This window comes from Rhipicephalus microplus, unplaced genomic scaffold, assembly GCF_043290135.1.
Source record: "Rhipicephalus microplus isolate Deutch F79 unplaced genomic scaffold, USDA_Rmic scaffold_43, whole genome shotgun sequence".
NCBI classification, from domain to species: Eukaryota; Metazoa; Arthropoda; class Arachnida; order Ixodida; family Ixodidae; genus Rhipicephalus; species Rhipicephalus microplus.
Window position 1 is genome coordinate 3,237,427 of NW_027464616.1, and position 25,780 is coordinate 3,263,206.

A 25,780-nucleotide genomic window follows, 5' to 3' on the forward strand; every position below is an offset into this window, starting at 1 on the left:
ATATGCAGACGAACTCTCGCTTTGTGCAACGCACCTTCTGATAGAGTGCACTGGCATTTAGCTCAGCACAGAAGCTTCCTGGACTACTTCGTTCAACCGCATACTACAAGCACGGATTGCCACAGGCTAAGGTGCGCTAATGTTTTTTACAATATCGCTAATGAATGCTATACGGTGGGTGACGTTAAGTCATGCCCACTGAGTGATCCCTTGAGCTGATTGATGTTGCTTACTACTGGCAAACGTATACTAGTTTTGCGACACTCTGGTTAAATCCCCGTAAAATATTCACCTATGCTAGCTAACCGTTGCATGGGGGCGCCTGACTGGTCGGGTTGGTAGATGATTACAATGTAAACAACACCAGTGTCGGTACACCCCTTTCTCATCTTGTTCATCGATTCTGCAAAAAAAAAAACAAGCTTCGATATGGACGCAAAAAATGAAAATGAACTGACGACGTGTTTTATAATAAACAACGGCCTGCCTCCGGTTCACCGATTTAGGGGGGTTCAGATGGGTTGTGTACAGTCCATAGCACAGCTACAAAGCTTCACCACAAATGCAACATCAGCGTTCTTTCCTCGGTTATTTCTATCCTCCAAAACATGCGTGGGCATATATTAGGCATTGCCATAAGGCTGTATATCAAGAATGACGGGGACATCCTGCAAATCGAAGGTACGGGACAGGCATGGCGTTCATCTCTCAGGGGGTGGTGGCCATTCCTCTGCCCATGTCATGCGCGCGCTTATGACGCCAGGACAAACAAAGCGCCGAGTGATAAGCGACAGCGCCTTCTCTATTTGTTAGGCACCATCCTGTTTGAACAGCTGAATGTAAACATTCGACAGAAGTCTGTCTGGTTGGTTATGAAACTGGGAGGTGAATTAGACTCCAGCCAAACGTTTTGAAGAAACTTGAGTTTTCGAAACCGACTTGGTTCCTTCCACAGGAGTGGTGGTGGTAGTGGTTAGAAGATGAGATAAGGCACCTAATTTCTGCAACCCGGTCGGGAGCACGGCGCAGTGCCTAAGGAGTGACTGCAGGGCTACGTAGCAGCGGCGGCTTCAAAGCACTCGCGGGGTGGCTCATGACCCCTCTCTCTCCCTTGTTTTGCCGTAGAGCTCAGTCCACGTGTATACACTGGTGGAAGGGCTCTGAGAGAGTGGTTGATGTTATGGGCTGTCCTCTGTATCTGCCGTCGGGTTTCTTCAAAACTTTTGGTTGGAGTCTAAATCATCTCCTTGTATAGTACAGCACAGCAAGTAGGTGGGACAGGGAATTAAGGGGGGGAGTGAAAGAACAGGGGGAGGGGCGTAATACACATCGTAGCCTTCTATAGTATGTCAAGGTGGTTTGAAATTATGAAAGGCGAGGATTAGCAGTGGTGTGAATGTGAGTATGTGAAGGACAAAAAGGAAGAGCAAAGCACGGCGTAACCGCGTATAATATAGTACACCACGATGGTGGGAAATAGGAGCGAGAGGGAGGAGTGATATAGGGTTAAGGAAGAGGGAAACGACGGGGGCGCACAATGGAGCCTAGAATTCTGTTCTGACGTCTGTTTGCGGTGCTGGTTCATTCTCTGCGCTATATTGTGCTGGTTTCGTTTTCCACCACTTTGATCCAAGCTTCTCTCCAACAGCTGCTTTTTAAGGATTAAGCCTGCAACTTCTTTCAAGACGACGGCACATACAATCTTTGACGCTTTTGTGCACCCACGAAAACTCGCTTTCTTACCTTTCTGATCTCTCTCTTTCGAAGCCTGCTTGTGTTACATGAACTAGAGCAACTTATCGTACCTCAAACATTAGATCATTCTATCCAACCACTAACACTTTCAAATTGTTGTTTTTTTCCGCACGTCTGAAAACTCGAGTTTGTTAGCTGCTGAAGTTCATTTATTGCCACTTTCTCAATTTTTAAATGCCATTGCTTGCTAGTGTACAGTTACTTTATATGATCATAATTCATTTCCTCTTATTTGGTCCTAAATATTTTAATGTATGCTGTCTGCATACATTCACATGTACACTCACTCCTGCCACAACCCTATAGGAATGTTATGTGTATGAAAAAAAAAAGATCAATAGCCTTGCATTGTGTAGTATAGCAAAAGGGTGCCCAACTGCTGTTGTACAAACCGACACACATACTTTAAATACGGTACATGTCTAAAGCCAATACAACATTGTCATGAATAGACACAATAACTGCCGTACGTTTTGGTTTTTCGACGAAAACCGTCATTTATTCTACAAATATTTGAAGAAAAAAGAAATATTGTTCTAAACCAACCTATGCCCTAAATTTTCTATGGCAATATGTACAAGTAACAGTACCACACCGCCGGCGGTAGCATTCACACTTCTCGTAGAAACAATCGTTTACAAACCCCACAGCGTTCCTGATCACCGTTCTCCCACTTGTTTTGAGCTTTATTGCAGAAGTTTTGATTTTCAATTCCTACCGTCAATGAAGCTATGTCACAGCAGCGAGAAGTATCAACAAGAAAAAAAAAGCAGCCGCATGGCAACAAAATCTTAACTCCCTACACCTTATCATTACTCGGCCGTAGAAAGTAGATTTTTTGACGCAAAAACTAACAAAATAATATACGCATTATCTAAAGTGCGGCAAGCACCAATTCGACAAACTTATGCGTGAAGGCGTTGCAACACTGTAATCGCTAATAGTTTCCGTAACCACCGTGCTCAAAAGCATAAACACAAGCCAATACACCACAAACACCCTGCTGACGCCATCGGTATCTGTGACCCACATCCCAGTGATTCGAAGGAAACAAGATGTGGTCCGCGACGTGCTGTCAACTCGCATCTGAACGAATTTGCTCACAAATTCGATGATATTCGCTTTGCGAAGACAGTCTCTTCGAATAAATTGCAGGGCCGCATGTCCACGAATTCTTGGTGCATGACACGACACAACGGGGCACGCAGTCACAGTCGCAGAAGATGCTTTCGTGGAAGTCAAACGCTGCAAACTCAGAGAGGTGGCTCGTTGAAGGTCCTGTGCTATCGGACGGTAGGGCAGTGTGACTCCGAGTCACAATGAGGAAACACCAGCATTTCGAAATATCGCAGACCGGACCCCAAAATATCGAGTGAGACATCATCAGTGAAGCCCTTCCTGCTGTCGTGTCTCAAGGAATTCCATCCGATGGCTAGAGGTGACGGGCGACTCCTGACGTATTTGACTGATATTTTTACGTAGTTTTCCTTCTCTCGCTTATTGTTATAATGAGAGAACGCAGTAAAAAGAAGTGCATTATACTTCGCTCCGTGTCAGTGATGTTTTTTTAATGAATACGCATGCTTGCTCAGCCATTAAACGTTCAAGCGTGTCTACCCACACTTTAAGTCATTAAGTGAAGTGCCCTATCTCGTACTTTGTCGAGCGTGAGAAATGAGCTTATTTCCCAGATCGCGCGTAAGCTCATTTGACCGATGTACGTAGGGCAAATGCACCGAATATTTTGACACCTTAATTAAAGTTACACACAAGTGACTGTCGTCTCGTGAAACCAAAAAAAAAAAATACGGTATTACAACAGCTAACTCATGCATATGAAACAAAAGGCTCGATTTGCAGAAGTGCATAAATACACTGTAGAAAAAGAAGGGGGAATAAAGACGTGCAAACGAGCACTGCAACATAAGAGGAGAAAGTTTAAACCATGAACGACTTTCAGTCTTGTTTCTTCGCCAATCAATGGTTTTCTTTACATACACAGTTGCGAGTAAGTACAAGTTAGCCACGCGACTTCTTCGCAAATAGTAATGAAGTATCACAAAACTCTCTTCGGCGAACAAGAATCAGTATATACTAAGCAATTCTTTTCTTTTTGCATCAAACACGTGCAACATCTTCAAAATATGTTCATTAAGACCACAGTTTTAGTCTACCATGTTGCTTGTGAAGCCGAGCCAAATAGTTTCGTTAGCATAGACCACTTTCGCTTTATCAGGTTAGCGGAGTTTCCTGGCAGATTAAGGTAACTAAACTGATATTGCGACCAATGAATGCATCAGCTATAAATGCTCCGAGAGATAAGCTTCCTGCCACCCAGTTCTTGGCCCATCCCCTTTTGTGGGTAAGCGCCATTCATATGAGGTCATCATCAACATCATTATAGAAAAGAAGCTGTTTAGCAAGACTGCTAGAGTAGGCTGAGTTTTCAAGACAAAAAAGAAAAGAACGCTGCTTTCTTGTTTGCAATAGTGCACACTACAAAACATGTATTTCTGGTGAGCACACGAGTTGAACAAGTTTATGGCTACTAGCAATAAAAGCCTGAATATTCTGGAATCTCTAAAATTTTTTGTTAGTAGCAACTTCAGAAAAAAAAACTTGACTGCATCTATATACTTTCTTGCAAGTTAACGAAACAAAAAACTGGCGTAAACATTTAAAATTGTGCTGGTATTCTTTTTCCAACTACTACGTTTTACTTATGAATAAGAGCAATACATTTTGTACTTTATAGGACTTTACTTCGCTCAACACACTATCTGCTTACCATTTATCCACTTCTGCAGAGAAATCATAGGTTAAGTTACGCATTTGTTTGACCGAAAGGCTGGAAATAACACTGACTTTCGGGCTGTTCCAACGTCTCCACAAACAATTAAAATTATCCAGCACCTGTTTAATTTATGTAAGTAATGCAACGAATATTTGTCGACGGCTCTGAGCATAAAAAGCCCTGTTGTCAAGATGACACTGGTCAAGCATAAAAACACTCTGCGATCCCTAGTTTGGATCGCAATGCACTAGTTTTGATCAAAATAAATTTCTGTGTGATTCAGCAACAGGTGCTCTTTGAAACGTAACATTGGCGTTGAGCAAGACTACGCTGAGATTATCAGATAAGCCTGAACAATAAGAACGACAAACAGTGTTCAAACAACACTGGAATCGAAACATATCGTCCAGGTCATAGACAAGCTCTGAAATGTGTCATACATATGCCTCTATAAAGAAGAGACGCGTCCACGCAGCGTTCTCTTGTTTTTAAAGAGATCACATTGAGTAATCGAAGATTTTACACAATAATCTTTCATCACCCCTCGTAGCAACAAACAAGAAATGATCATTTTTTGTTTCTGTAGCACATGAAACTCTATTTTTTGATAAGTCATATCATGACTATTTTAACAATAACATATTCCCACAAGAGAAGCACTATTAAAACTTGCTGCGAAACTTGGAAAACTTTCATCGACTCGACAAAAAAAAACTAGTTCACTCTGTTGATCACCTAGGACCAAGCACACCAATGCCGAATTTGTACTCAATAGTCAACTTAAGGAAGATTCACAGGTGAAAATTGCTTCCCGCAAATAATGAACGAAAAAATAAAATATATGCCCCTTACTTTACCTAATCTATTACAACCAGTTTCCCTCATTTTTATTTCACATTCTTGCGAAGACAGTCAATGCAAACTCAAATGTCACTGTGGTGTCTGTTTTAAATAGCACATTGAACAAAACCAAGTATCGTGAGAAGCCATCACTGGCCAGGTCAGTATATTTCTTATCGTTCACGAGGTAACCAGCATCTGGCCTATGCTTATACAAAAGCACGTCGATGCAGGTTCCATGACGTTGTCAGCGGGGCCAGGCGGTTCCACAAGATCCACACTGACACAGCAGATGTTACAGTTTTCGAACTTTTAAAAAAGGGGGTCACGTTCTCCTGGCGCAGCAAACGACACCACTGCGTCGTAATGAAAGAAAAAAATGGAAGGCGCACGGCATCGGTGTGGTTCATTGAGCAACGTTGGTCGTCGGCGTAGCAGGCGGAGGCGCTGGGCAGCCGCATGATCAGGAGACGGCACCATTGGTCTTGGGGCTGGGCTCGTGCTGATGCGCCGTGCCGAAGGCGTGGTGTACGCTGACGGCGTGAGACACCGAGATGAGAGGCCCCGCGCCGTGCTCGGTGCCCGAAGAGCCGTACTGGGTGACGGGACACACGCCTCCGGCCACTGCTGCCGACGGCGCGTAGGCCAGCGCTTCTTCGGAGTCCCCTTCTCGGTGGCCCAGACCGAGCGGAGTGGGCTTGCATGAGTACAGCGCTACGCCCGCGATGACGAGGCAAAAGGACACCATGTACAGCCAGTGGAACTGCGACGTTAGATAAGAAGGCGTTGAAGAAGCAAAGGAAAACTCATGGCCCACACACTACGTACAGAAGATTAACCGTGCAGCGAAGCAAAAGCACCCGACACTGGCATTAGGTATTGGGTCAGTTTGAAGGGTTCGTTAAAGTTCTACTAAACTATTCATTATACACCAGTCCAGAAACATCAGTTGGTCTTCACCGCCGCTGTGTTACCTTCCTCGAGTGGTCTCGCGGTGCGTAATGGTATTCGCCCTATTAAAGAGGCACACATGTTATTTCATGTCATTTACCGCTCACGACTTCACTTTTAGTCGACCAGTAGCGAGTGACGGAGATTGTTCGACGTTTATGGCACGTATGTGCTGGGAGTTCTCGCGTCTGTATGACGGTAGAATTTTGGTTTCGCCTAGGCACTTAGAGCGCTGCTGTAGAAGAGGAAATATTTAAATGCCCTATTGTTCAAGTCACATGGCATCTTGGCAGCTGTTTCAGTGAAGAAAATTACTCTAAAACGAGATGCACCAAAGGTTACACCACTAAGAGCGATTGAATGCAACGTATAACGCTATAGCCAACCTTTCCTTTTAAACTCGACCTGTGCCCTAAGATAAAACTCAACTTCGCAACTCCAAAAGTTGTTCAACTGCTTCTCCGTCACAGCTGGGAAGCTGCCTTCCAGAAAACGTTTTCCCATGCAAGTGTAGATTAGAACACGTTACATTGTAGCAAACAATGCACACTGAGTGGTAAACGTAACTTGTTATATCGCCTTTTCTGATTCATCCAGAACGTTTATTATTTTCTTCAGTTCACGTGCGTGGGATGTTTCAACCAAAGCTAACAGCGTTCGGCACCCCTTCTTTATATTGAACTCTCTCTATTTGAAACGAATGTTGCTCGAATAAATTTGAATTTGGAAGGTGCGTTAATAATCTACTATGGCAATGACATTCTATCAATATCCCCTCAAGCGGCAACGTGTAATTGTATGTGAAACTTAGAGGGGCAGGTCCCACACCGTGTGTTTATTCAAATTGCTTGAAACGCGGACTGCACATTCGTGCAAACTTCTTGAGTGGACAAATGCCAATTATTCAGCTTCTACATGCTGCGTAATGCTGCAGATGATCCCTTTGCTGGCAATACTACCATGTTCGACGACCTGTTGACGTGCAGCGTTCCAGGGACCACGTCAAGGGTAATTTGTTTCCTTGCTTAAAATGAATTTAACCAAAAAAACTAACTGTGCTTGCACTTGGGACTATTATTTTATTCTTTTTTATGCAAGGATGGACACTTACTACCTAAATAGTAATTAGATACCTAACTACGTGCTAATAACATGATTTACTGAAACTCGCGCAAAACAATACATTTCTTCATTTTCTTTCTTGGAGCGTAATATTGAGTGGCTTCGAATTGCGCCATGCAAATTTGACACATTTGAAGACAGTGCATCATAACTAGCACCCGAAGATGATATATTGCCTACTAAGGGTGCGCGCCCAAACGCTCTTCGCCGACTTGGTTCTCAATAGTAACTAGAAGTTTGCATAATTATGCAAATGCAAGAAAATAAATCAACTGCGTCACAGATAGAGAATTAGAAAGCACATCGTATACGAAAACTTTACCATACCTTGTAGTGGAAGACGAAGACACCAATGGCGAGCGCATAAAAATCTGCTGAGAGGATGGAGAGATTCGCCGCTGTGGCGCTCGACAGCCTAATGACCACCGGCATCAGAATGTACAGTAGGAACAGGCAGCCGGAGAAGCCTAGCAACATGGAAACTGCGAGGAAAAGGTGCGTGCGAATCACGCGCGCTGTGTTGTAGACACGCCACTATAAGCAAGACTTGCAGCGATTCTTATGAAAACATACCAATATAGGAGCACACTACAGACCTAACGGACGAAGCCAATGGCCGATAGATAACAATAGATAATTTGCCACAGGCTACACATAATCACAATATTATTAAAAAGAGGAAATCTCAACGCTAAGATGCGGGCTACTTTTATGTTGAATAGAAGTGCGCTGGCTGCACCGACTACCGATGATGCTGCACACGATGTCACATGATCCATTGCTTTTGAGTTGTCTGTTACTGACACGACATGTTTCGACACTTTTTGAAAGCTCGCATTGGATAACACCTCTCATGCGCTCGCTATGCCACCCAGCGATGCCCACTCCGAATGATTTTTGAACCATTTGGCCTTGAAGTCATATGCTGTAAACGAGATTCCGGGACCATGCACACGATCCCCGACAGCGTAGATTGATTGATTGATATGTGGGGTTTAACGTCCCAAAACCACTATATGATTATGAGAGACGCCGTAGTGGGGGGCTCCGGAAGTTTAGACCACCTGGGGTTCTTGAACGTGCACCCAAATCTGAGCACACGGGCCTACAACATTTCCGCCTCCATCGGAAATGCAGCCGCCGCAGCCAGGATTCGAACCCGCGCCCTGCGGGTCAGCAGCCGAGTACCTTAGCCACTAGACCACCGCGGCGGGGCAAACCCCCGACAGCGTAGTAGGCAACAAAAGGTCTACTGAAGTACTTACTCAACAGACCCGTGCAGCCGCCCTGATGTGCTCCCTTAAGTGTGCTTGTGGCTCCTTCCATCTCTCGTGTTTCTCCTGTCTCTTTTTCCGCCCCTTCATCCCTTCCCCCAATGCAGGGTACTGGTCCGGATGTCAAGTTGAACTCCTTGCCTTTAGTTGCTTCTCTCTCTCTCTCTCTCTCTCTTTATATTACGTGATACGCTTTGTTTCGCGGTTCGTGCGACGATCCTATAAACATATAATACGTCTGCCTCTACCAACATTTCTCTGATTCCGTCTGTGAGTGTGAGCGCACTTATATGTGAAAACGCTTGCTTGCAGACGTTTTCGCCAAGACCTGCTGTAAACATAACTACGTTATATGTGCATAGAGCGAGGAAAGGGACATAATTCGCATATGAACGGCGACAAGCAGGCGTTCAGTAATTTTCCGCCATGGGCCCCAGCTGACAGACTATGGGCGAGCCAGTATCACCAGACACATATACGCGTGTCTAAGAGATACCGCCATTTCTTAGTCATATAAAGGGCTGTCTCGCAGCTCCTCCGTTATAGGGAACTGATTCGGCAAGTGTAACCATATCATGTCTAGTTTCCAATCCATCAGCGCCGAAGTACGACCCCACGGGGAGAAAAAAAGCACCATGTCTGGCTTAGATGTACACTGTTGCAGACGCTTCTCTTGCGGTGGTAGCTAAGTATCAGGCTTGGTTACTTCTTTTCCCTATAATGCGTATGGTAAGAAATGAGAGATAAACGGTCTTATGTGGCCCCGCCACACGAACCCGCCTACTCATTCCCTCTCTTTGTCGCTTAGCATGAAAAATCAGAGTTTCGCCGCAAGGGCGAATCAATAAATTCAATCGCAACAACTTGAAATGTAACGCTGATAGCAGATCCAAAAATGCAGTGCACTGCTTACGCACAAATGACGCACAAAAACAACTCACACAAGACGAGAGATAACTATCAACATTTACAACTCGACGCTTCACGCGCTGTTTAAACAACAACGACGCACGAAACTCAATCACAGCTGCAGGTATGAGTACGAACTAACGAGTGTCCCAGTTGTTACTTCGCTGTGTTTGAAAAGCGCGCTCTTTTCGCAAACGGGGCCTGTCCAGGAAGCGAAGTGACCTCTGGGGCCCAGGCAACTAACGCAATCGTTTCTGTGAAAAGCCAAGATACATCATTCTCCCCACCGAAGAATAAGCGCGTGCACACAAACACCTAACCCCCCTCCCCCCTCCGCAGGACTAAGTACGCGTGGATGATAGGCGCGCGTTGGCGCATCGCGACAAGCCGAGTGGCGAGTGCGGGCGGCTTTGTTAAGGACGATAGTCTTTTTTGGGGACCTTCGACGCAAAAATTTTGGTCTGTCTGTCTGACTGTACATTTGTCTGTTTGTCCACTCTTAACGGCACAGGGGTTTGAAACGGCCGACCCCATCCGCAGCGCCCACCAATGTTGCTCAAGATTTTGCGTTCATACTTTGCAAATGCCAATTTAAAAGAAATTATTGTGCATGTCTGGGGCACCAAAAATATACGTATATATTCTGCATGTGCGTCTTTTACTAGAAAGGCCATGCATAAGTAAGTTTAAGGACCGTAACGCTTATCACGCTGCGCTGACCATGCAACACTTACATGAAAAGGCGAGTGTTTCCAACGCTTTGCTAAGGCAAGACGGTGGTGGCACTTACCCGGGCGCGCACACCCGTGTCAGAGCCACGCGCTTCGTTTTGCAAGAAAACTGCCAAATGCACTCATGTCTCACGTGTACGTGCCTTGCTTGATGGGCTCGTTCACCTCCGCTGAGCGCTCGAGGCACTCTAAAGCAGCGCCTCCAGAATACCATTCACCAACAATCTTGCGCAGAATATCAAATAAATGTTTTGTTCACTCTCTCCACACGCAAGACTATTGTCTTTCGACGAAATTCGCAGATTAACATGCAGATACGGGGCCTTTTTTTTTTCTTGAGCTTTCCTATATATAGATACGTATCAATATACGCAACATGATGGCGGCGGCGACGGCAAGAACCAGCTGAGACTGTCCATATAATTGCTATCGCAATAAAACAGAACCGACAAAGTATTACCGGAGTCCTTCTGTAACACACTTCGTAGTGAGGCCCCATCAATCTCACATCGGCGTGCGGCTACCATTTTGCGTTTAGACCTGCGACGCCTGAAAGGCCTCCTATAGCGGAACATTTCAAATTTATATATGCAGGCCAGTTAATCCATGCGGGGCTGCACGTGTAGCGATGTTTGGGTCTGACTGACGTACACATAGAGATTACACGGACATTTGATGAAAAACAAACAGGCATTTAATTAAATCAAGGGCTATGCAAGAGCTTACAAAAGTTAACTAAAGGGAAAAACAAAGATACGCGTGATGAAAAAGAATAACTACAAAAACTAAGCTCTAAAAGTACACTACAAGTGGTACAAGTAAACAGAACTCAGTAATTTAATAAGCTAACAACATAATGACAATCAAAACGAGAAACAAAGAATTAAGAAAGGTCGGGCTCGCGCTTCTGAGTTACTACATGCGACGCAATGCACATATTACAATTATTGAAAGCTGGGTAAAATAAAATACAGGTTGAAAAAAAAGTGCGCTACATAGTTCCATGAGGACCAATCGAGCTCGTGTTTCACGTAATGGAGTTGACGGGGTGCCGCTGATGGCCTCGCCAGTTTATGCAGACGACGAGGGTGCCCGGTGTTGCAGCCATCTCAACACGTTGCTCGGCACACTTCGTGCTCTACGCGAGACTCGCGACACCAACGACCGCGCTTTTCGCTGGTTCAACGTCAACTGCTCAAGCTGTCATCGAAGGCACAGTCATCGAAGACACGCCGGCACCCTGACGATTAGTTTGTCGCCGGAAGCTTCCCCCCAAACACCAAGGCTCAAAGGGCGAGAATGCCAGACGTTTGTGACATCTTCAATACTCTTGTATGACGTACACCCGGCCGAAATAATTGCGGTAGGGTTGAGCCTATGCTGATATATGATAATTTTTCTATAACGGTCGTGCAACACCGTAACACTTTTAATGGTGACGTACACCACACAATGCTGGTGCTCTGCGCTGTGACGCCATATTTCGGAGCGTGTGTGCTCCATCTCTCTCTCTTTTTTTCTTTCTTTACTAATCTTTCAACCCCGCCCCCATTTCATTTCCATGTGGAGGTAGCACACCGGTTATGCAAAACTGATTTACGTCCTTGCCTTTCCTGTCTTTCTGATGTCCTTTCTTCCTAACGGTCCTTTTCTACGCCAACGAAACGGCCGATTCCTGATCAGTCTGCCCGATTTGAGGCTTATGGCACACCACGAAATGAAGTTCGGCTCAATTTCCTTCTACGGAAGAAAAAATGTTGTAGCACATCATAACGCCCTACAAGAACCGACGCAATTTCTATCGCGAGTGTAAGTTTTTCGTTGCGTGGTGCACAGGAATGAACCACAAGGAACCACAGTTATTAAAAGCGCAGTAAAACAAAAAAAAGGCAGCATATCCACGGGGTGAATGACGGAGAATGAAGTTTGAAGTTTATTCATCATCATAGTTTTAAACATACATCACTTATCCAGTGGTTGAATGGAAAGGGGTGGTGAAAAGGCAACTGAATGCCTGACAATGCACCGATCCCCACCCAGACCACCATAATGCACAACACTCAGCATGTGTGTCTAGAGCATAAATACATAGATTCAATGCAGTGAAATATACAAAGTGTAGACGTAGAGCGTGGAAAAGATAAGAAATAATTACACATCTATAAATGCACTTTTTACACATAAAAGCCCTTTAAAATCCTATAAAAACAAACACGTAGTTGTGAACAGTTGTGAGGAAGTGAAAATTTTACAGTGCGTTTCAGCAAAGCTACACGAGTTGCACTTCATTAACACACAAAAAAGACATATCACGTTTGAAGCATGAGTAGATAAGCGTGTGTCTTCTTTTTGAAAATTGATGGGGATTGACTTTCATTCACTATGGTGGTGGCCATGGTATTTGAGTTTAAAAACGAAGGAATAAGGTGCGCTAGCTTTTGTCTACCGTAGTTCGTCCGAGTCCTCTCACTGTAATAGGTGGCTTTTCTAAAGTTATACATTGGTAGTTTCCGGGAGTAAGCATCATGAAATTTAACTGCGTTTGATTTGATTTGATCGTAAATGACTGTCGCTAGCTTTTTATGAAAGATATTTTCAAATGTTAGGATTCCATGCTTAAGGAAAAGAGGAGCAGAAGGCGTTCGACGCGGAACATTCTCGATTATACGTAGCATTCTTTTTTGCAGTCGGTGAATCCCAATTTTATTTGTTTTTAATGTCGAGCCCCAGATTAACAGGCAGTATTGTATGCGGGAATAAACTAAAGCGTAGTAAAGTTGCTTTGTCACCCGAAGGGGTAGAAAGCACCTAATTTTTCCAATCACACCAATGGACCGTGATACCTGGGTACGTAGTTTATCTATGTGACTAGATCAGTTCAACGTTTCGTGAAAAATGACGCCTCAGAACTTTTGAGTCTGAACTTGCTCAATCGAAACTCCTCTGAATGACAGCTGCGTATTACGGAGAAAGGAATGGTTTCGAGGGTGAAAAATAATGTACTTTGTTTTCTTGATATTTAGTTCTAACTGATTAATTTTCAACCATAGAGACAAGTTGTTAAGCCAAAGGTTAGCTTGTTTTTCTATACTAGAGATATCCTGACCGGAAAAAAATACATTAGTGTCGTCTGCGTATAATATAATATCTGCTGTAAGAGGTACGTTTACGATATCGTTTATATATAATAGAAATAGAAGTGGCCCAAGTATGGAGTCTGTGGGACGCCATAATTTATCTTGCCCATTTCAGACTTTGAGTGTTTCATATCAGTATATTGGAACCGGTTACTAAGGTAACTTCTTATTAAATTAAGAGACGAGCCCCTTATTCCGTATTCGGTAATCTTTTGTAGAAGAATTTCATGCTTAATAGAATCAAACGCTTTCTTAAAGTCAAGAAATATTCCGATTGTGAGGCGTTTTTGTTCAAAATTATCAATTATTTTATCTTTAATAGATAGCAGGGCTTTTTCAGTAAACTTATTCTTCTGAAATCCATGTTCTGTAATTACTTTTTTGAGCTACAGAAATTTGCAAGTCGTACATATATCACACGTTCTATTATTTTGGAAAATATGGGCAAAACAGAAATGGGCCTGTAATTACCCATGTCATTTAATCACCACCTTTGTGGATAACAGACACTTTAGCTACTTTCAGTTTGTCCGGGAACGTTCCAGTGTTCAAGTTAAGATTGCAGATATGGGAAAAAGGTGCGCTAATATTCTCTGAAACTGCTTTCAAGGGTTCAGCCTTGAAACCGTCAAAGCCAGCAGCAGAATTGTTGTTTAAATTCTTTATCAGCAAGGCTACTTCCGATTCATCTGTGGGAGTTAGGAAAATGGATTCCGGGATGCATGCTGTAATATACGATTTATAAGGCTGGACGGCAGCAACTGAAGTATCGGAAGCTCCTGATCTCAAGAAATGGTCGTTGAACATATGGGCAAGTTGAGTACCGGAATAAGATCTGCCCTCTATTTGAACCTCAGAAATGGTCTTCGTATTCTTGTGTTGCAAAAGATCGTTGATAGTGTTCCAAATAGCTTTTTGATTATTGAGTATATTCGCAAACTTATTCAGGCCTTTTTAATATCAGACGCTAATTTATTTCTGACCTGCTTAAACTCCAAGTACTTTAGGCGTTTAGATTTTATGAATTCAGTGAATAACTTATCTCTTGCTTTCATCCTTTTTAGAAGTGCAGCATCAATCCATGGTTTTCTTGCCTTCTTGGGTTTTTTGTATGCCACGAAAGGAAAGGCTAGATCGTAAAGCTCTGTTATCTTTGTTATAAATATGTCATAGGCGTTCACAGGGTCAGCGTTATTGTAAACACCATTCCAGCTCTCTCGTGCGATAACGTTTTGGAAAACCTTGATATTTTCTTGGTTAATTTTTTGATAATGGGTAGGATTTACTGGACTTCGTTGTTTTATTGCCCAGGTAAAAAATGCAAAAATTGGAAGGTGATCGCTGACTCCGGCTGTCAAAACCCCTGCGCATACCTCATTTTTACAGTTAGTGAAGCATAAATCTAATGCAGTTTCAGTTAATTGTGTAATCCTGGTGGCTACATAAATTGTATTTTCATAACCAAAAGAAAGCATTTGGTCAAGAAAGTTTTGCTTGTTGCAACTTGAGGACAGCATATCTATGTTAAAATCTCCGGTAATAATTGCCCGTGCGCCACTTTTTTCACAGTACTCAAGCATTTCATATATGAAATCCAGAAAATTAGTCATAGCGCCTGAAGGGGGCCTATATAGAGCAGCTACTAAAAGGCTTTGACATTTTACCATGACAGATTCAAAATGCGTCGATGTTACAGTGTATTCTTTGACAATATTGTATTTCACGCTCTCGTGAACATAAATCGACACACCACCCCCGCGTTTATTTTCCCTACAGATTGATGCACAACTGTAGTTCGTAAACTGTATGTTATCACGGTTATCAATAGACCACGTTTCGGTGAAAGCTAAGAAGTCAAACCGGTGATTCAAGTTGTTCAGAAGGAAGTCAACAGATTCTTTTTTATTTTGAAGGCTTTGTGCATTAAGATGAGTCAGTGATAACTGTTTTTTGTGCAGTGAAGCAACTTTTTGGAAGGCCTCGGCGTCTTAGTAGTTGGTTGCCATGTTTGCGAATAAAAAGCAGTCATCTCTTGTGGTCAGCTATCTTTCACTTCATCGTATTTTTTCAAGGTCTTGCGCAGTTGCGATTCTAATCAACCTATCATTCGGGCTTCGGCGCACGAAAAGTTTGCCGTTCTTGTGCCATGCAAAATTGTAATTGTTTTCAAGTGCTTTAGTTTTCTTTTGCCAGAAGAGGTTCTTGTTGTATGCTGTTAGGTTTTCACTGAAAAATATAGCTGACTTTGCTTTCTTCAGTTCCCCTTTCTTTTCAAGCCACTTTTCTTTCGTTTTGCGAGATGCAAATCGAACTATCACAGTATTGGGCTTGTCTCGAGTTCTTTCGTTTCTCGACGGTACTTTGTGGGCGGCTTCGATGTCAGACTCAGAAAGTTGTGGAAGCTTTAGATCAGTTGCCAGTTGGTTGAGTTTCGCCAATAGGTTTTCGTTTTCGTGATAGGTTAACTTATTCACTTCGAGGTTGAGACGCCTGCTGTACTGGTCTAACTCGTTCAACTCCTGCTGAAGTTTTTCCACATGTTTTTGTTTATCTTGTGCTTCAAGCCTCATAACCCGCTTTCTGAGATCTGACATTTCTGCCGATTGTTTTGCCATCTGTGCAAGAACTTCATCGTACTTACTGGACATAACTTCCATCGATTCTTCAATTTTATCGACAGTTATTTTTATTTCCAACAAGGCGTCGACCTTTACTTTGATGCGCAGTAGTTCAGTAAGCTTGTGATGAATTTCCGCCAGCTCTGAGGCAAACTTCTTTTCCACTGCTCCGTTCTGCACTTCCGCGGTCTGTGCAACACGCGTCGGCGCTTTGCACGCTACGCATGTCCAAGATTTTTTGGCAGCCGCAGATTTCTTTTTGTAGGCGTTGTCAGTAACCGCCGAACATGAGCCAATATGATGACTACATTTTCATTCTGAACACAGAAGCCATGACTCAGATTCATGAATCTTGCCTTCGCATGAAGGACATATGTCACTCATTATACCTAGCACACATACACTTCAAAGTTCGCTCACAAAGTGCACCCAGCAGCAGCAGGAAGTGGAACAGAACAGAAAAGGCCTTCAAGAGGCCATGAGAACAGACTAACCTGCAATGTTCGAAAAACGTGTTTAGCCGCTCAGTCGCCGATCTGACAGCTCCGCTGCTGCTGCTGAGTGCGTGTGCGGCAGTCCAAAGGGTGCGATGTCCTTTTGTAGGCCGTCACGATGGGTGTATCACACGTGATGATCCACGTGGTCTCCGCTTGATCTAATTGCTCCCTTGTCCGTTACAACGTTCGTCGTGGCAAGCGCTGGTTTAAGGCCACGGTTCCTGCAATGTTCGAAAAACGTGTTTAGCCGCTCAGTCGCCGATCTGACAGCTCCGCTGCTGCTGCTGAGTGCGTGTGATTGCTGTATGATGACTGCTGTAACGCGTACACAGCAATCATCTTTCCAGTCTGCATTATTTGCGTTCCTTGAATGTGTTGGACAATCTTAGGCTTTGCTGTTCAATGTGTCATGCAGATTTTTTAATGTGCACGCTTGTGAAAACCTTGCTCTGTTATTTTTTGCTTATCTTGGTTGACAGACTGTGTATCCTGCGCATGTTTTCTTGTCGTCTTTTCTTATTACTAAATTGCTGTCGTCACTAATTACTGTATGAAACCCCCCTTAGGTAATGCCCTAGAGGCCCTTAAGGTCTATAAATAAATAAAATAAATGATGCAATTGTTTTAAATTAAAAGTTAATTGTTTCTGAAGAAATAATCCACCAACACTACCGGTGACTTACTCTCCCATAAAATGTGCCTTGAATATGAGGCTTACTAAAGAAAATAGTAACACAAAGACGCACTTCGAGCACTAGGAAACGTTGCCTCGTTAAACTCGTTGGGCATGCGAGGAAAACGCTCTTTCTCAATTTCCGAACGCCAACAGCTCATCATGCTATTAGTAAGATGGCTGCTGCAGCCGAAACCTTACGGTTGGCACGGCTTCACTCGTGGGCAGGAATTACCACTCCAGCAATTTTTTTTAACTCCTTGGGTAAGAGCCAGAAAACTGTACAAACTTATTCAAGTGTATTAAAAAATGGATACCTTGTTCCCCGAGCATTGGCAAGTTGAATGAATCCACTTTCAAAGAAACCTTTACCATTTATTACGGTAGAATGTAAAACGGGTGGAACTGATTCAGCGACGACATACTATTCCGGCCGATGGCTAGGGGGATGATTGGGGGCAGAGAGGCCGAAGCCTCTTCCCCCGTCATTCTAGACGGGTGCAGTAAACGTTATTTTTCTCTCTCTCTCTCTTTAAACTGGGTCACGTCCCGTCCTTTAAAACTTTTAGGGAAAAGAGAAGCTTCACAATCTTGAACAAGAAGCTAAAAAAGAAAAGGAAACAACATGATACTTCACCGCCTTGAAAACAATTAAAAAACACCCTGACGGACCTAAATTTGCCATAGTTAAAAGTAGCAATTCACCACACGCCTTTAAATGTACGTTGGACGGCCCGTTGTGGTTATCAAACGTGGGACAATTGCCATCAGAACTTCAAGTATACGCCCACATGATGGCATCTTAAGCAGACGGCTCCCTGCTGCAAAAAGATGGCCCATAAAGACGTAAGCAACCCACACTCATAGTATCACTATTTTCGTGTACCAGTCTTTTGTCAGTGCCATTCAGTGATCGTAGAGTACCCTGTACTCTAAATCGTTCTGATTTTTTTCTAACTCCCTTCATCGATATATAATAAACATGATAATCACTGTTGTCTTACGCACCAAAACTACAACATGATTATAAGGCATCATGTATTGTGGGATGCTTCCCCATTACCCTGCACCGCAGGGAGTTCTTCAACATGCAACTAAACATGGGTACTTGAATTTAACTCACACCGAAGCGCAACTGCCATAGCCGGGAAGTAAACCTCAGCTCTCGAGCATCATCAGTAGGAACGTGAGGGCATTCCCACTTTATCAGCAGGAACGCCTTGCACTCTGTGGCACTCCTTGCTCCATAAATCAACAGACACGAGACAGAACGACTTACTTCACAACTAAATTTCATTGAAGAAAATAGAAGCACCGATGCCTTGTCCTTCACAGAAAGACACCCACGAGGCCCGCATTCCACCTTCTACATCAACTATGTAGATTTTCTGCTATTTCTGCGGACATCCACCCTGGTACCCCTGAAACTTGGGTTTATCGTCACCGCCAAGTTCTCCGCGTCGCCTAAACACCACCTTCGTCCAGGTGGGCCCAGTTTTGACAACTTGAGGGACGTCCTTCACTCCCGGCTACAACGCCTCGCTAGGGGCTCTCAGTCCAGCGATGGTGACTGCTAACGTGGTTTTGGGCTATGATCCTACCTCAAGCCAAGTACTGTCCATGGAGATTTCATCCTCCGCAAACACTATGCCATCACAAGACGAATACCTCGACGACATGGATAGACTGTGGCAATGCAAGCAAGCGAAATCAAAGTCTGCGTCTAAACAACAACGAGACGCCACAGCGGGCCGCCATACCCCAGCTGTGCAAGGAACGCCGGTGCGCCATCCCTCCGGTGGTGCGCCTACCTCTGCTCCCTCCTCGCAGCCAGCGAAGCAACGCAAGTGGCGTCCGCGTCATACTCCTCGCCTCTCTCGCGATGACTACATCGTAGTAGTGAAACCTCGCGTTCCCTGCGAGCTACGCAGATTGGTCCCGCCGATTGCGCGGGCGACGCCATCCGCAGCTACCTCGGCGACCGGACCACCACGCAAATTCAAGCGTGGCCGATCTGGGAACAAAACATCTTGGTCTGTAGCACCACCATTTTGCCTATGGCACAGCGACTCCTCGGGGACTTTCAGCTGCAAGTGGGGGATCAGCAGCTGCCTGTTCGAGGCCACGCCAAGGCACCAGGGGATACATGCAAGGGCGTCATCAACATAAACCCTGCTAAAATCCCGGAGAAGTAAAGTAAGAACTGCATCGGCCTCGAGGTACTATCCTCGCGGTCCGCAAAGTCGGAGATTCCGCGGCAGCGGTGGTGATTTTCGAGAGCACCAAGTTACCCCCCTTCCTCTTCTCTCACTGCGTGGCGACGTATATCCGCGCCTACAAGAAAACGTTCCCTGTTTGCAACAAGTGCGGTACCATCGGTCACCGACCATCGCAGTGTTCTCACCTTGCTCCAACCCAGTGTGCCAAATGTGGGACCCCCGCACCTGGAGGTCTCAGTGCCCACGATTGCCACTCTAAGTGCCTCCTCTGCCACGGCGCCCACGAGACTGGGACCAGTGGCTGTACGGCAAAATATAGGAAACGCAAGCAGCCCTCAACATCTCCTCGAGGGACCACCTCAACTTCGTCTCAACCAGACAGCGGCACTAACCTGCATCAGTCGAAGCGAGCGCACAAGTATACAGAGGACAAGCCCGAAAAACTGTCACAATTGTGACTTTGTCTGTGAGCAGTGTGCTGCTTTTGTATACGCGGCCGCGGAAGTGAGCGAAATACCTTCTTGCTCTCCAGAAGCACGAGTCTGATAAGTGCGCGCAGGAAAGATTATGCTTCGTGGAGGCGCACGCTCACAGAAACGCTAGAGACGACGAACTTTATAGAGCACTCCCGACGCTCCCAAAGCGGGGTCTTCGCGTTATCTTGTGTCTGAAGACGAAAAGGCGCTAAAGTTGCGGAGCTCCGTCGACTACCGATCCGGTATATGGTATATATAAATAGCTTGCCGTCAGCAACCTTGACAGCTTCCGTTCCGTGATATAGTGGTTTGCGCCTTGCACAGTGGTGCAAGAGGTCACTGGTTTGACGCCCCGTGATAGAGCCTTTTCTTGTCCTCTTTTTTGCCAAGTGTTAGTGCATATATTACAACGCCCCAGCGTTGACGGAAATACGCCAGTGGAGACATGGTGAAGTCCTTCATAAAACACTCTCGTGTTAATAAAAAGGCACCATTGCCACATAGCTTACGCAGGAGGAGGTGTTATTTTTCAGTGTTCTTGTATATTTTTCTTTATAGCGTATCTCATATTTAGACAGTAGTGTTTGCACATTCAACCACAACAATAACAATGATATTTGATTTTGTGCCTGAAAGCGAAAACAATGTGTCCGAGAGTTTTGGAGTTAGGATACTGAAGTGAAACGCATGCAGGAACAATAGAAAACTTTTTCATACCTTCCTCTCTGAGTGAACAAAAACCACATTGTTCATAAAACCATAAGAAAACAGGGAACTTAGGGCAAGAGGCGCTTGTGACGTGCGATACATCAACCTGATGTGTAAAAAAACATATAGATCTCAATTAAAGTAAAATATTGGCATTGTAAGTATCGACTCTGCTGTGAACATGTTTTCGGAAGACCATGTGCTAGTTGCTCTAACTCGGTACAAAAGTCACCCTTGTTTAAACTATTGCAATATCTAATACATGTTTTGCACTGCAACATAAAACTTTTCAGCGAGAAGGAAGCTTGAGCAATATTAAACGTATTGTTGCCGCATTTCACGCTGTGAAATTGAATACTTAAACATGCCGCTGCATCCATAGCAGACCCCTGCAGAGTTATCAGTAGTGTACAGCTTACAGCCAAGATTTACCCTGTCTTTCTAAATTAGAAGATGCAGTGAAGATTGCCAGCAGTATAATAAACAACTTTGCGCAAAGCTTATTCCTTTCTACACAAATAAGTTACATGTAAGTTGAAACAGTGAAACAAAACATGCACTCCAGAGCCCGGCAGTGATACTTCGATATGCTGAACCAGGGGTGTAATATACTTTTCAATTAAGCAAGGGCAGCAAATCTCTGCTTTAAAATTGGTGTTGGCTTGGTCGCAAACGGGCTTGATCATTAAGGGAATGTCAACGCAATAAATGTCGACGTCGTATATTACATCAACCACCATGTCCTGTTCGGTAAGCATAGGCTTGGACTTCGATACAATCTATATATAGGTCTGTGCCGTTGGTGATAGCATACAGAGAGGCTTTGCGTACGATGTAACACCAATGAATAAAATTGTCCTTCGGGGGTTTGCTCGTACGTCCTTTCTATGGTTTTGGCACTGAAGGTCAAGCTTCTTGGAGTGGGTCTGCTGACTTAAGGGCTTCCGGTGGTCCGACGGTGGAACTCGCAGAAATGTGACAGTGTAATGTTCTTAAACTGCCTTCCACGCCATAGTCGACGCAGTTGACGGAGATGGGACGCCCGAACTTCTTCATTTTGCTTTACTACAATAAACGAGTGTTCATTAATCTTCGCGGACTCGATGGGCTAACTGTAGGCATCGCTGAGCTCCGTGCTCCATCTCTTGGAGATGGCCGCTGACGGTGGTGGCGCTTCTGCAGGTGAGCACACTTCCAGTGTAGCCAAACAATCTACTGATGGCTATGCAAGTAACATGAATAATAAGCAAAAAATATGACCCAGTGAACAAAGCATTGTGCAAAATGTACGCTTCATACATCGTTCTTTTTTTGTCGTCTTGGGTCGGAAAATATCTTACACTACCATGAGAACAATTGTGTGTCACAGAACAGCGTTGAATCAGACGGTGACTGAGCCGCACACGCGTACCAGACACGATACACCAGTGAACCAAATAGGCTCACTGATATGTGTTCATCAAGTAGGAACACCCGGTTACTGCTTCAAATTTACGAGCAAGGAGTCATAGTTTGTTTTTGCACCTGCCTTACTTTTCCCTACAAGGTCATGCTATATAATAAGATGTCCAGCAAACAGATTTCGTCTTTCGTGTCCTCTCGTGAGTCATCTTTTTGGTGATATATTGTTATGCTTTTCCCTCATGAATTTTCTGCATTTAAAATTATTTCTCGCGAGGACCTGGAAGACCAACAACAACTCGGCGCCAGAGCTAAAAGGGCAGTAGAAGCCAGAGGGTTCCTGAACTCCTCAGGAGCTTTTCAGAGAGTCCTCGTTCTCGTATGGGCGTCCAAACCCGTACTCTGTCGGCGGTCTGGTAAACGACTGTTCTGCAGCGAGAATTGTAGCAGCTTGCGTCGTACTCTTGCGGCTGCTGGATGCGCAAGCGAGCTAGTTGCCTTGCTTCTTCCGCGTGTTCTATAAACATCTTGACGTCCGGGTCAATGTCGTCACATTCCTGCGCTAGCATCGCATCTAACATGGTTCGTGCTTCCCTTCCGTGAATTAGGCTGAACGTGGTCATCCGGGTTGTTTTTTGCTTAGCCGTGTTGTATGCAAATGTGATATATGACGTGATTTCGCCCCAATTTTTGTGTTCGACATCTACGTACATTGAAGCATGTCTTCAATCGTTTTGTTCAGACACTCTGTAATCCCGTCTGTTTGCGGGTGGAAGGCGGTGATCTTACGATGGGTTGTTCCACTCAGCATGAGGACTTGTTCCAAAAGAGCTGCCGTAAATGCGGTTCCTCTGTCTGTGATTACGACGCTTGATGCACCATGCCGAAGGACAACGTTCTCGATGAAAACTTGTGCCACCTCCACTCGCTACCTCTCTGGATAGCCTTTGTTTCAGCATAACGAGTAAGGTAATCAGTCGCGACAATAACTTAGCGGTTCCCGGCAGTAGAAGTAAGAAGTGGGCCCAAAATACCCAAGCCAATCTGGTCAAATGATGTTCTTGGGACCTGCACGGGCTGCAGGGGACCAGCTCGTTTAGTCGGCGGTGACTTCCGTCGCTGGCAGTCGAGGCAAGTACGAACATGGTGTTTTACGGCTATGGTCAGCCTTGGCCAGTAGTAGCGTTGGCGTACTCTCGCCAACGTTCTCGTGTAACCTAAGTGGCCAGAAGTCACCTCGTTGTGGCATGCTTCGAGTACTTTGGAGCGAAGGGATGCGGGGATGACAAGCAAATAGGCAGATCCTGTCGAAGAGAAGTTTCTTTTGTATAATACTCCGCCCCGTAAGCAAAATGATGACAGCGCTCTTACGAAAACAGTTGCTGCCAGTTAGGGAAAGTAACTCAGGGTCACCAAGTTCTTGCTGCGCAATGACATTCCTGTCGAGTACACCAAGGAATGCTGAACTCCTCCTCATCGGGTAGAGTTGCCGATTCAATGGGTGAGCGGGATAGACAATCAGCGTCCATGTGGCAGTTCCCTGATAAGTGTACGACCGTCATGTCGTACTCCTGCAGCCTGAGACTCCAACGCGCTAATCGCCCCTTAGAACCTTTAAGATTTGTCAACCAACGCAGTGAATGGCGGTCACTGATGACTTTGAAATGGCGGCCGTATAAATACGTGCGAAATTTTGTGACCGCCAATACCACGGCGAAGCATTCTTTCTCAGTCGTGGAGTAATTAGTCTCGGCGCGTGTTAGTGTTCGGCTTGCATAGGCGATTACTCTTTCTGTGCCTTCTTGCAGCTGCACAAGCACAGCTTCCAGACCAACATTGCTGGCATCAGTGTGTAGCATCGTTGGGGCTTTCTCATCAAAGTTGGCAAGCACTGGAAGCGTTCTTCAAAGCAGCTTCTTCGCGCCAGTATATATATATATATATATATATATATATATATATATATATAGGAAGAGGAAGTTACTTGGTTTGGCCTATGTTCACCATCATCGCCGGTCGTCGCCTGGTCTCTCCTGTAAACAAACATAGTTAAACTCAATCCAACCGTAGCAGTTTTATGGTGGAGGTGGCGGGTACCTAACCAAGCAACACGGTTCTGCAACAACCTGAGCAACGCCGAAGCCGCCGCATTGCTGGGCTACCCCCGTTACTGCTGGTGGTCGAGATGTTTCACGGTAAAGACGGAACCCTGAACCCTGCAGCTGACGGTACTGCACCACCAGTTCCAGCGACACCTTCACTACCGACTTCACCCGCGGCTGGTCTTTGGCAGCGTCAGCATCTGATAGCGCCCCGTCCTTTCGGGGGCAAATCTGGCGAGAACGTGGACGAGTGGATCAATCTTTACAAGCGGGTGAGCAACTACTACTCTTGGGACGCGGCAACTCAGTTGACTAACGTGGTGTTCTTCTTGAGGGACACGGCGCTCACATGGTATGAGAACCATGACGACGCCCTCACAACGTGGGAACGCTTCGTGTCCGAAATCAAGGAGTGTTTCGGGGACACCGTGGCAGAGAGGAAGCAAGCCGAACAAACGCTGCTGCAACTAGCCCAGGTCCCAGGCGAAACGTGCACGATGTAGATCGAGGCGATCCTGAAACTTTGCAAGACCGCTGACTCTAGCATGTCCGAGGAGGACAAAGTAGGCCACGTGTTGAAGGGCATCGCTGAGGATGTTTATCACTTTCTTATCGGCAAAGACAGCGTTGGTACAGTAGCCGATGTCATACGGCACTGTCGCACGTTTGAGACGCTGAAGATGAGGCATAGTGCTCCTAAATTTGGTCGTCTACCTTATGTGACTACGGTAGCGAGTGTTGACAACTACGCGTCTTCTGATCTTGCGTCTACAATACACGAGATCATGCGTGAAGACCCCATCGCAAAGTACTCAAGCATATTTCATCATCAGCAGCAGAAACATCAACAAAGCAGAGCTGCTGCGTAGGTTTGCGTGTTCTTCGCCGATTCGCAAAAGGAATAATTATGGTGTAGTGGCCCCTTAACCGCTCTGCTTTCAATATGCATTCAGTTACACTTTTAAACGCCCAAGGTTAAGCACACAGACATTCGTCTGTTTATGGTGTAGTGGAACAATGCATCAACAACCCAAGCAAGCCAGCGGTTCAGAATGTCATTCGCACGAAGCCTCGTTACGCTATATGCAGCAAATTCAGAAGGCGAAGCTTAACAGTCCTCTAATCTTTTATAATTTTCTTATCAGTGGTGCCAGTGGCACTCATGTTTTTCTTCATAGCACACCTGGTCAATCTGTTAGTTCTGAATTTTTTATGCTGATAAAAAAAATTTAAAAGTTTTTATGTCAAAATAAAGCCTGCCTCTTTCCGCAGGCTCGGCAGGTGTTCATTTTCCTAACCTAGTTGAAACGTCACAACCTACAGCCTGCTAATCAACATAATTGCACAGCGCAAGACTACGAGTAGTTACGACGTAACTACAGAAAAAGAGACAAGGACAGAAAGAGAGCTGCTTATTGGGTCAGCGCTCTTTCTGTCCTTGTCTCTCCTTCTGTAGTTACATCATAACTACTCGTAGTCTTGCGCTGTGCAAATATGTTGATTCCCGATCACCAACTAGCCGAAGCATCTGTCTTATCAAGCCTGCTAATGTTTGAAAGAAGGTTGGCAGCAC

The 25,780-nt window shown here is 44.9% G+C and overlaps 1 protein-coding gene across 1 annotated transcript in view; it reads right to left on the reverse strand.

Annotated features, from left to right (window-relative positions):
• Positions 1 to 2,222: 2,222 nt before the first annotated feature.
• Positions 2,223 to 25,780, reverse strand: part of LOC142787066 (solute carrier family 35 member F1-like) — a 53,586-nt gene continuing 30,028 nt past the window's right edge. The window contains exons 2-3 of the mRNA XM_075884698.1: positions 7,790 to 7,944; positions 2,223 to 6,152 (exon numbers count right to left, since the gene is read on the reverse strand). Of these exons, the coding sequence (XP_075740813.1) occupies positions 5,853 to 6,152; positions 7,790 to 7,944 (455 nt within the window). The 3' untranslated portion in view covers positions 2,223 to 5,852. The remainder of the gene's footprint in view (positions 6,153 to 7,789; positions 7,945 to 25,780) is intronic.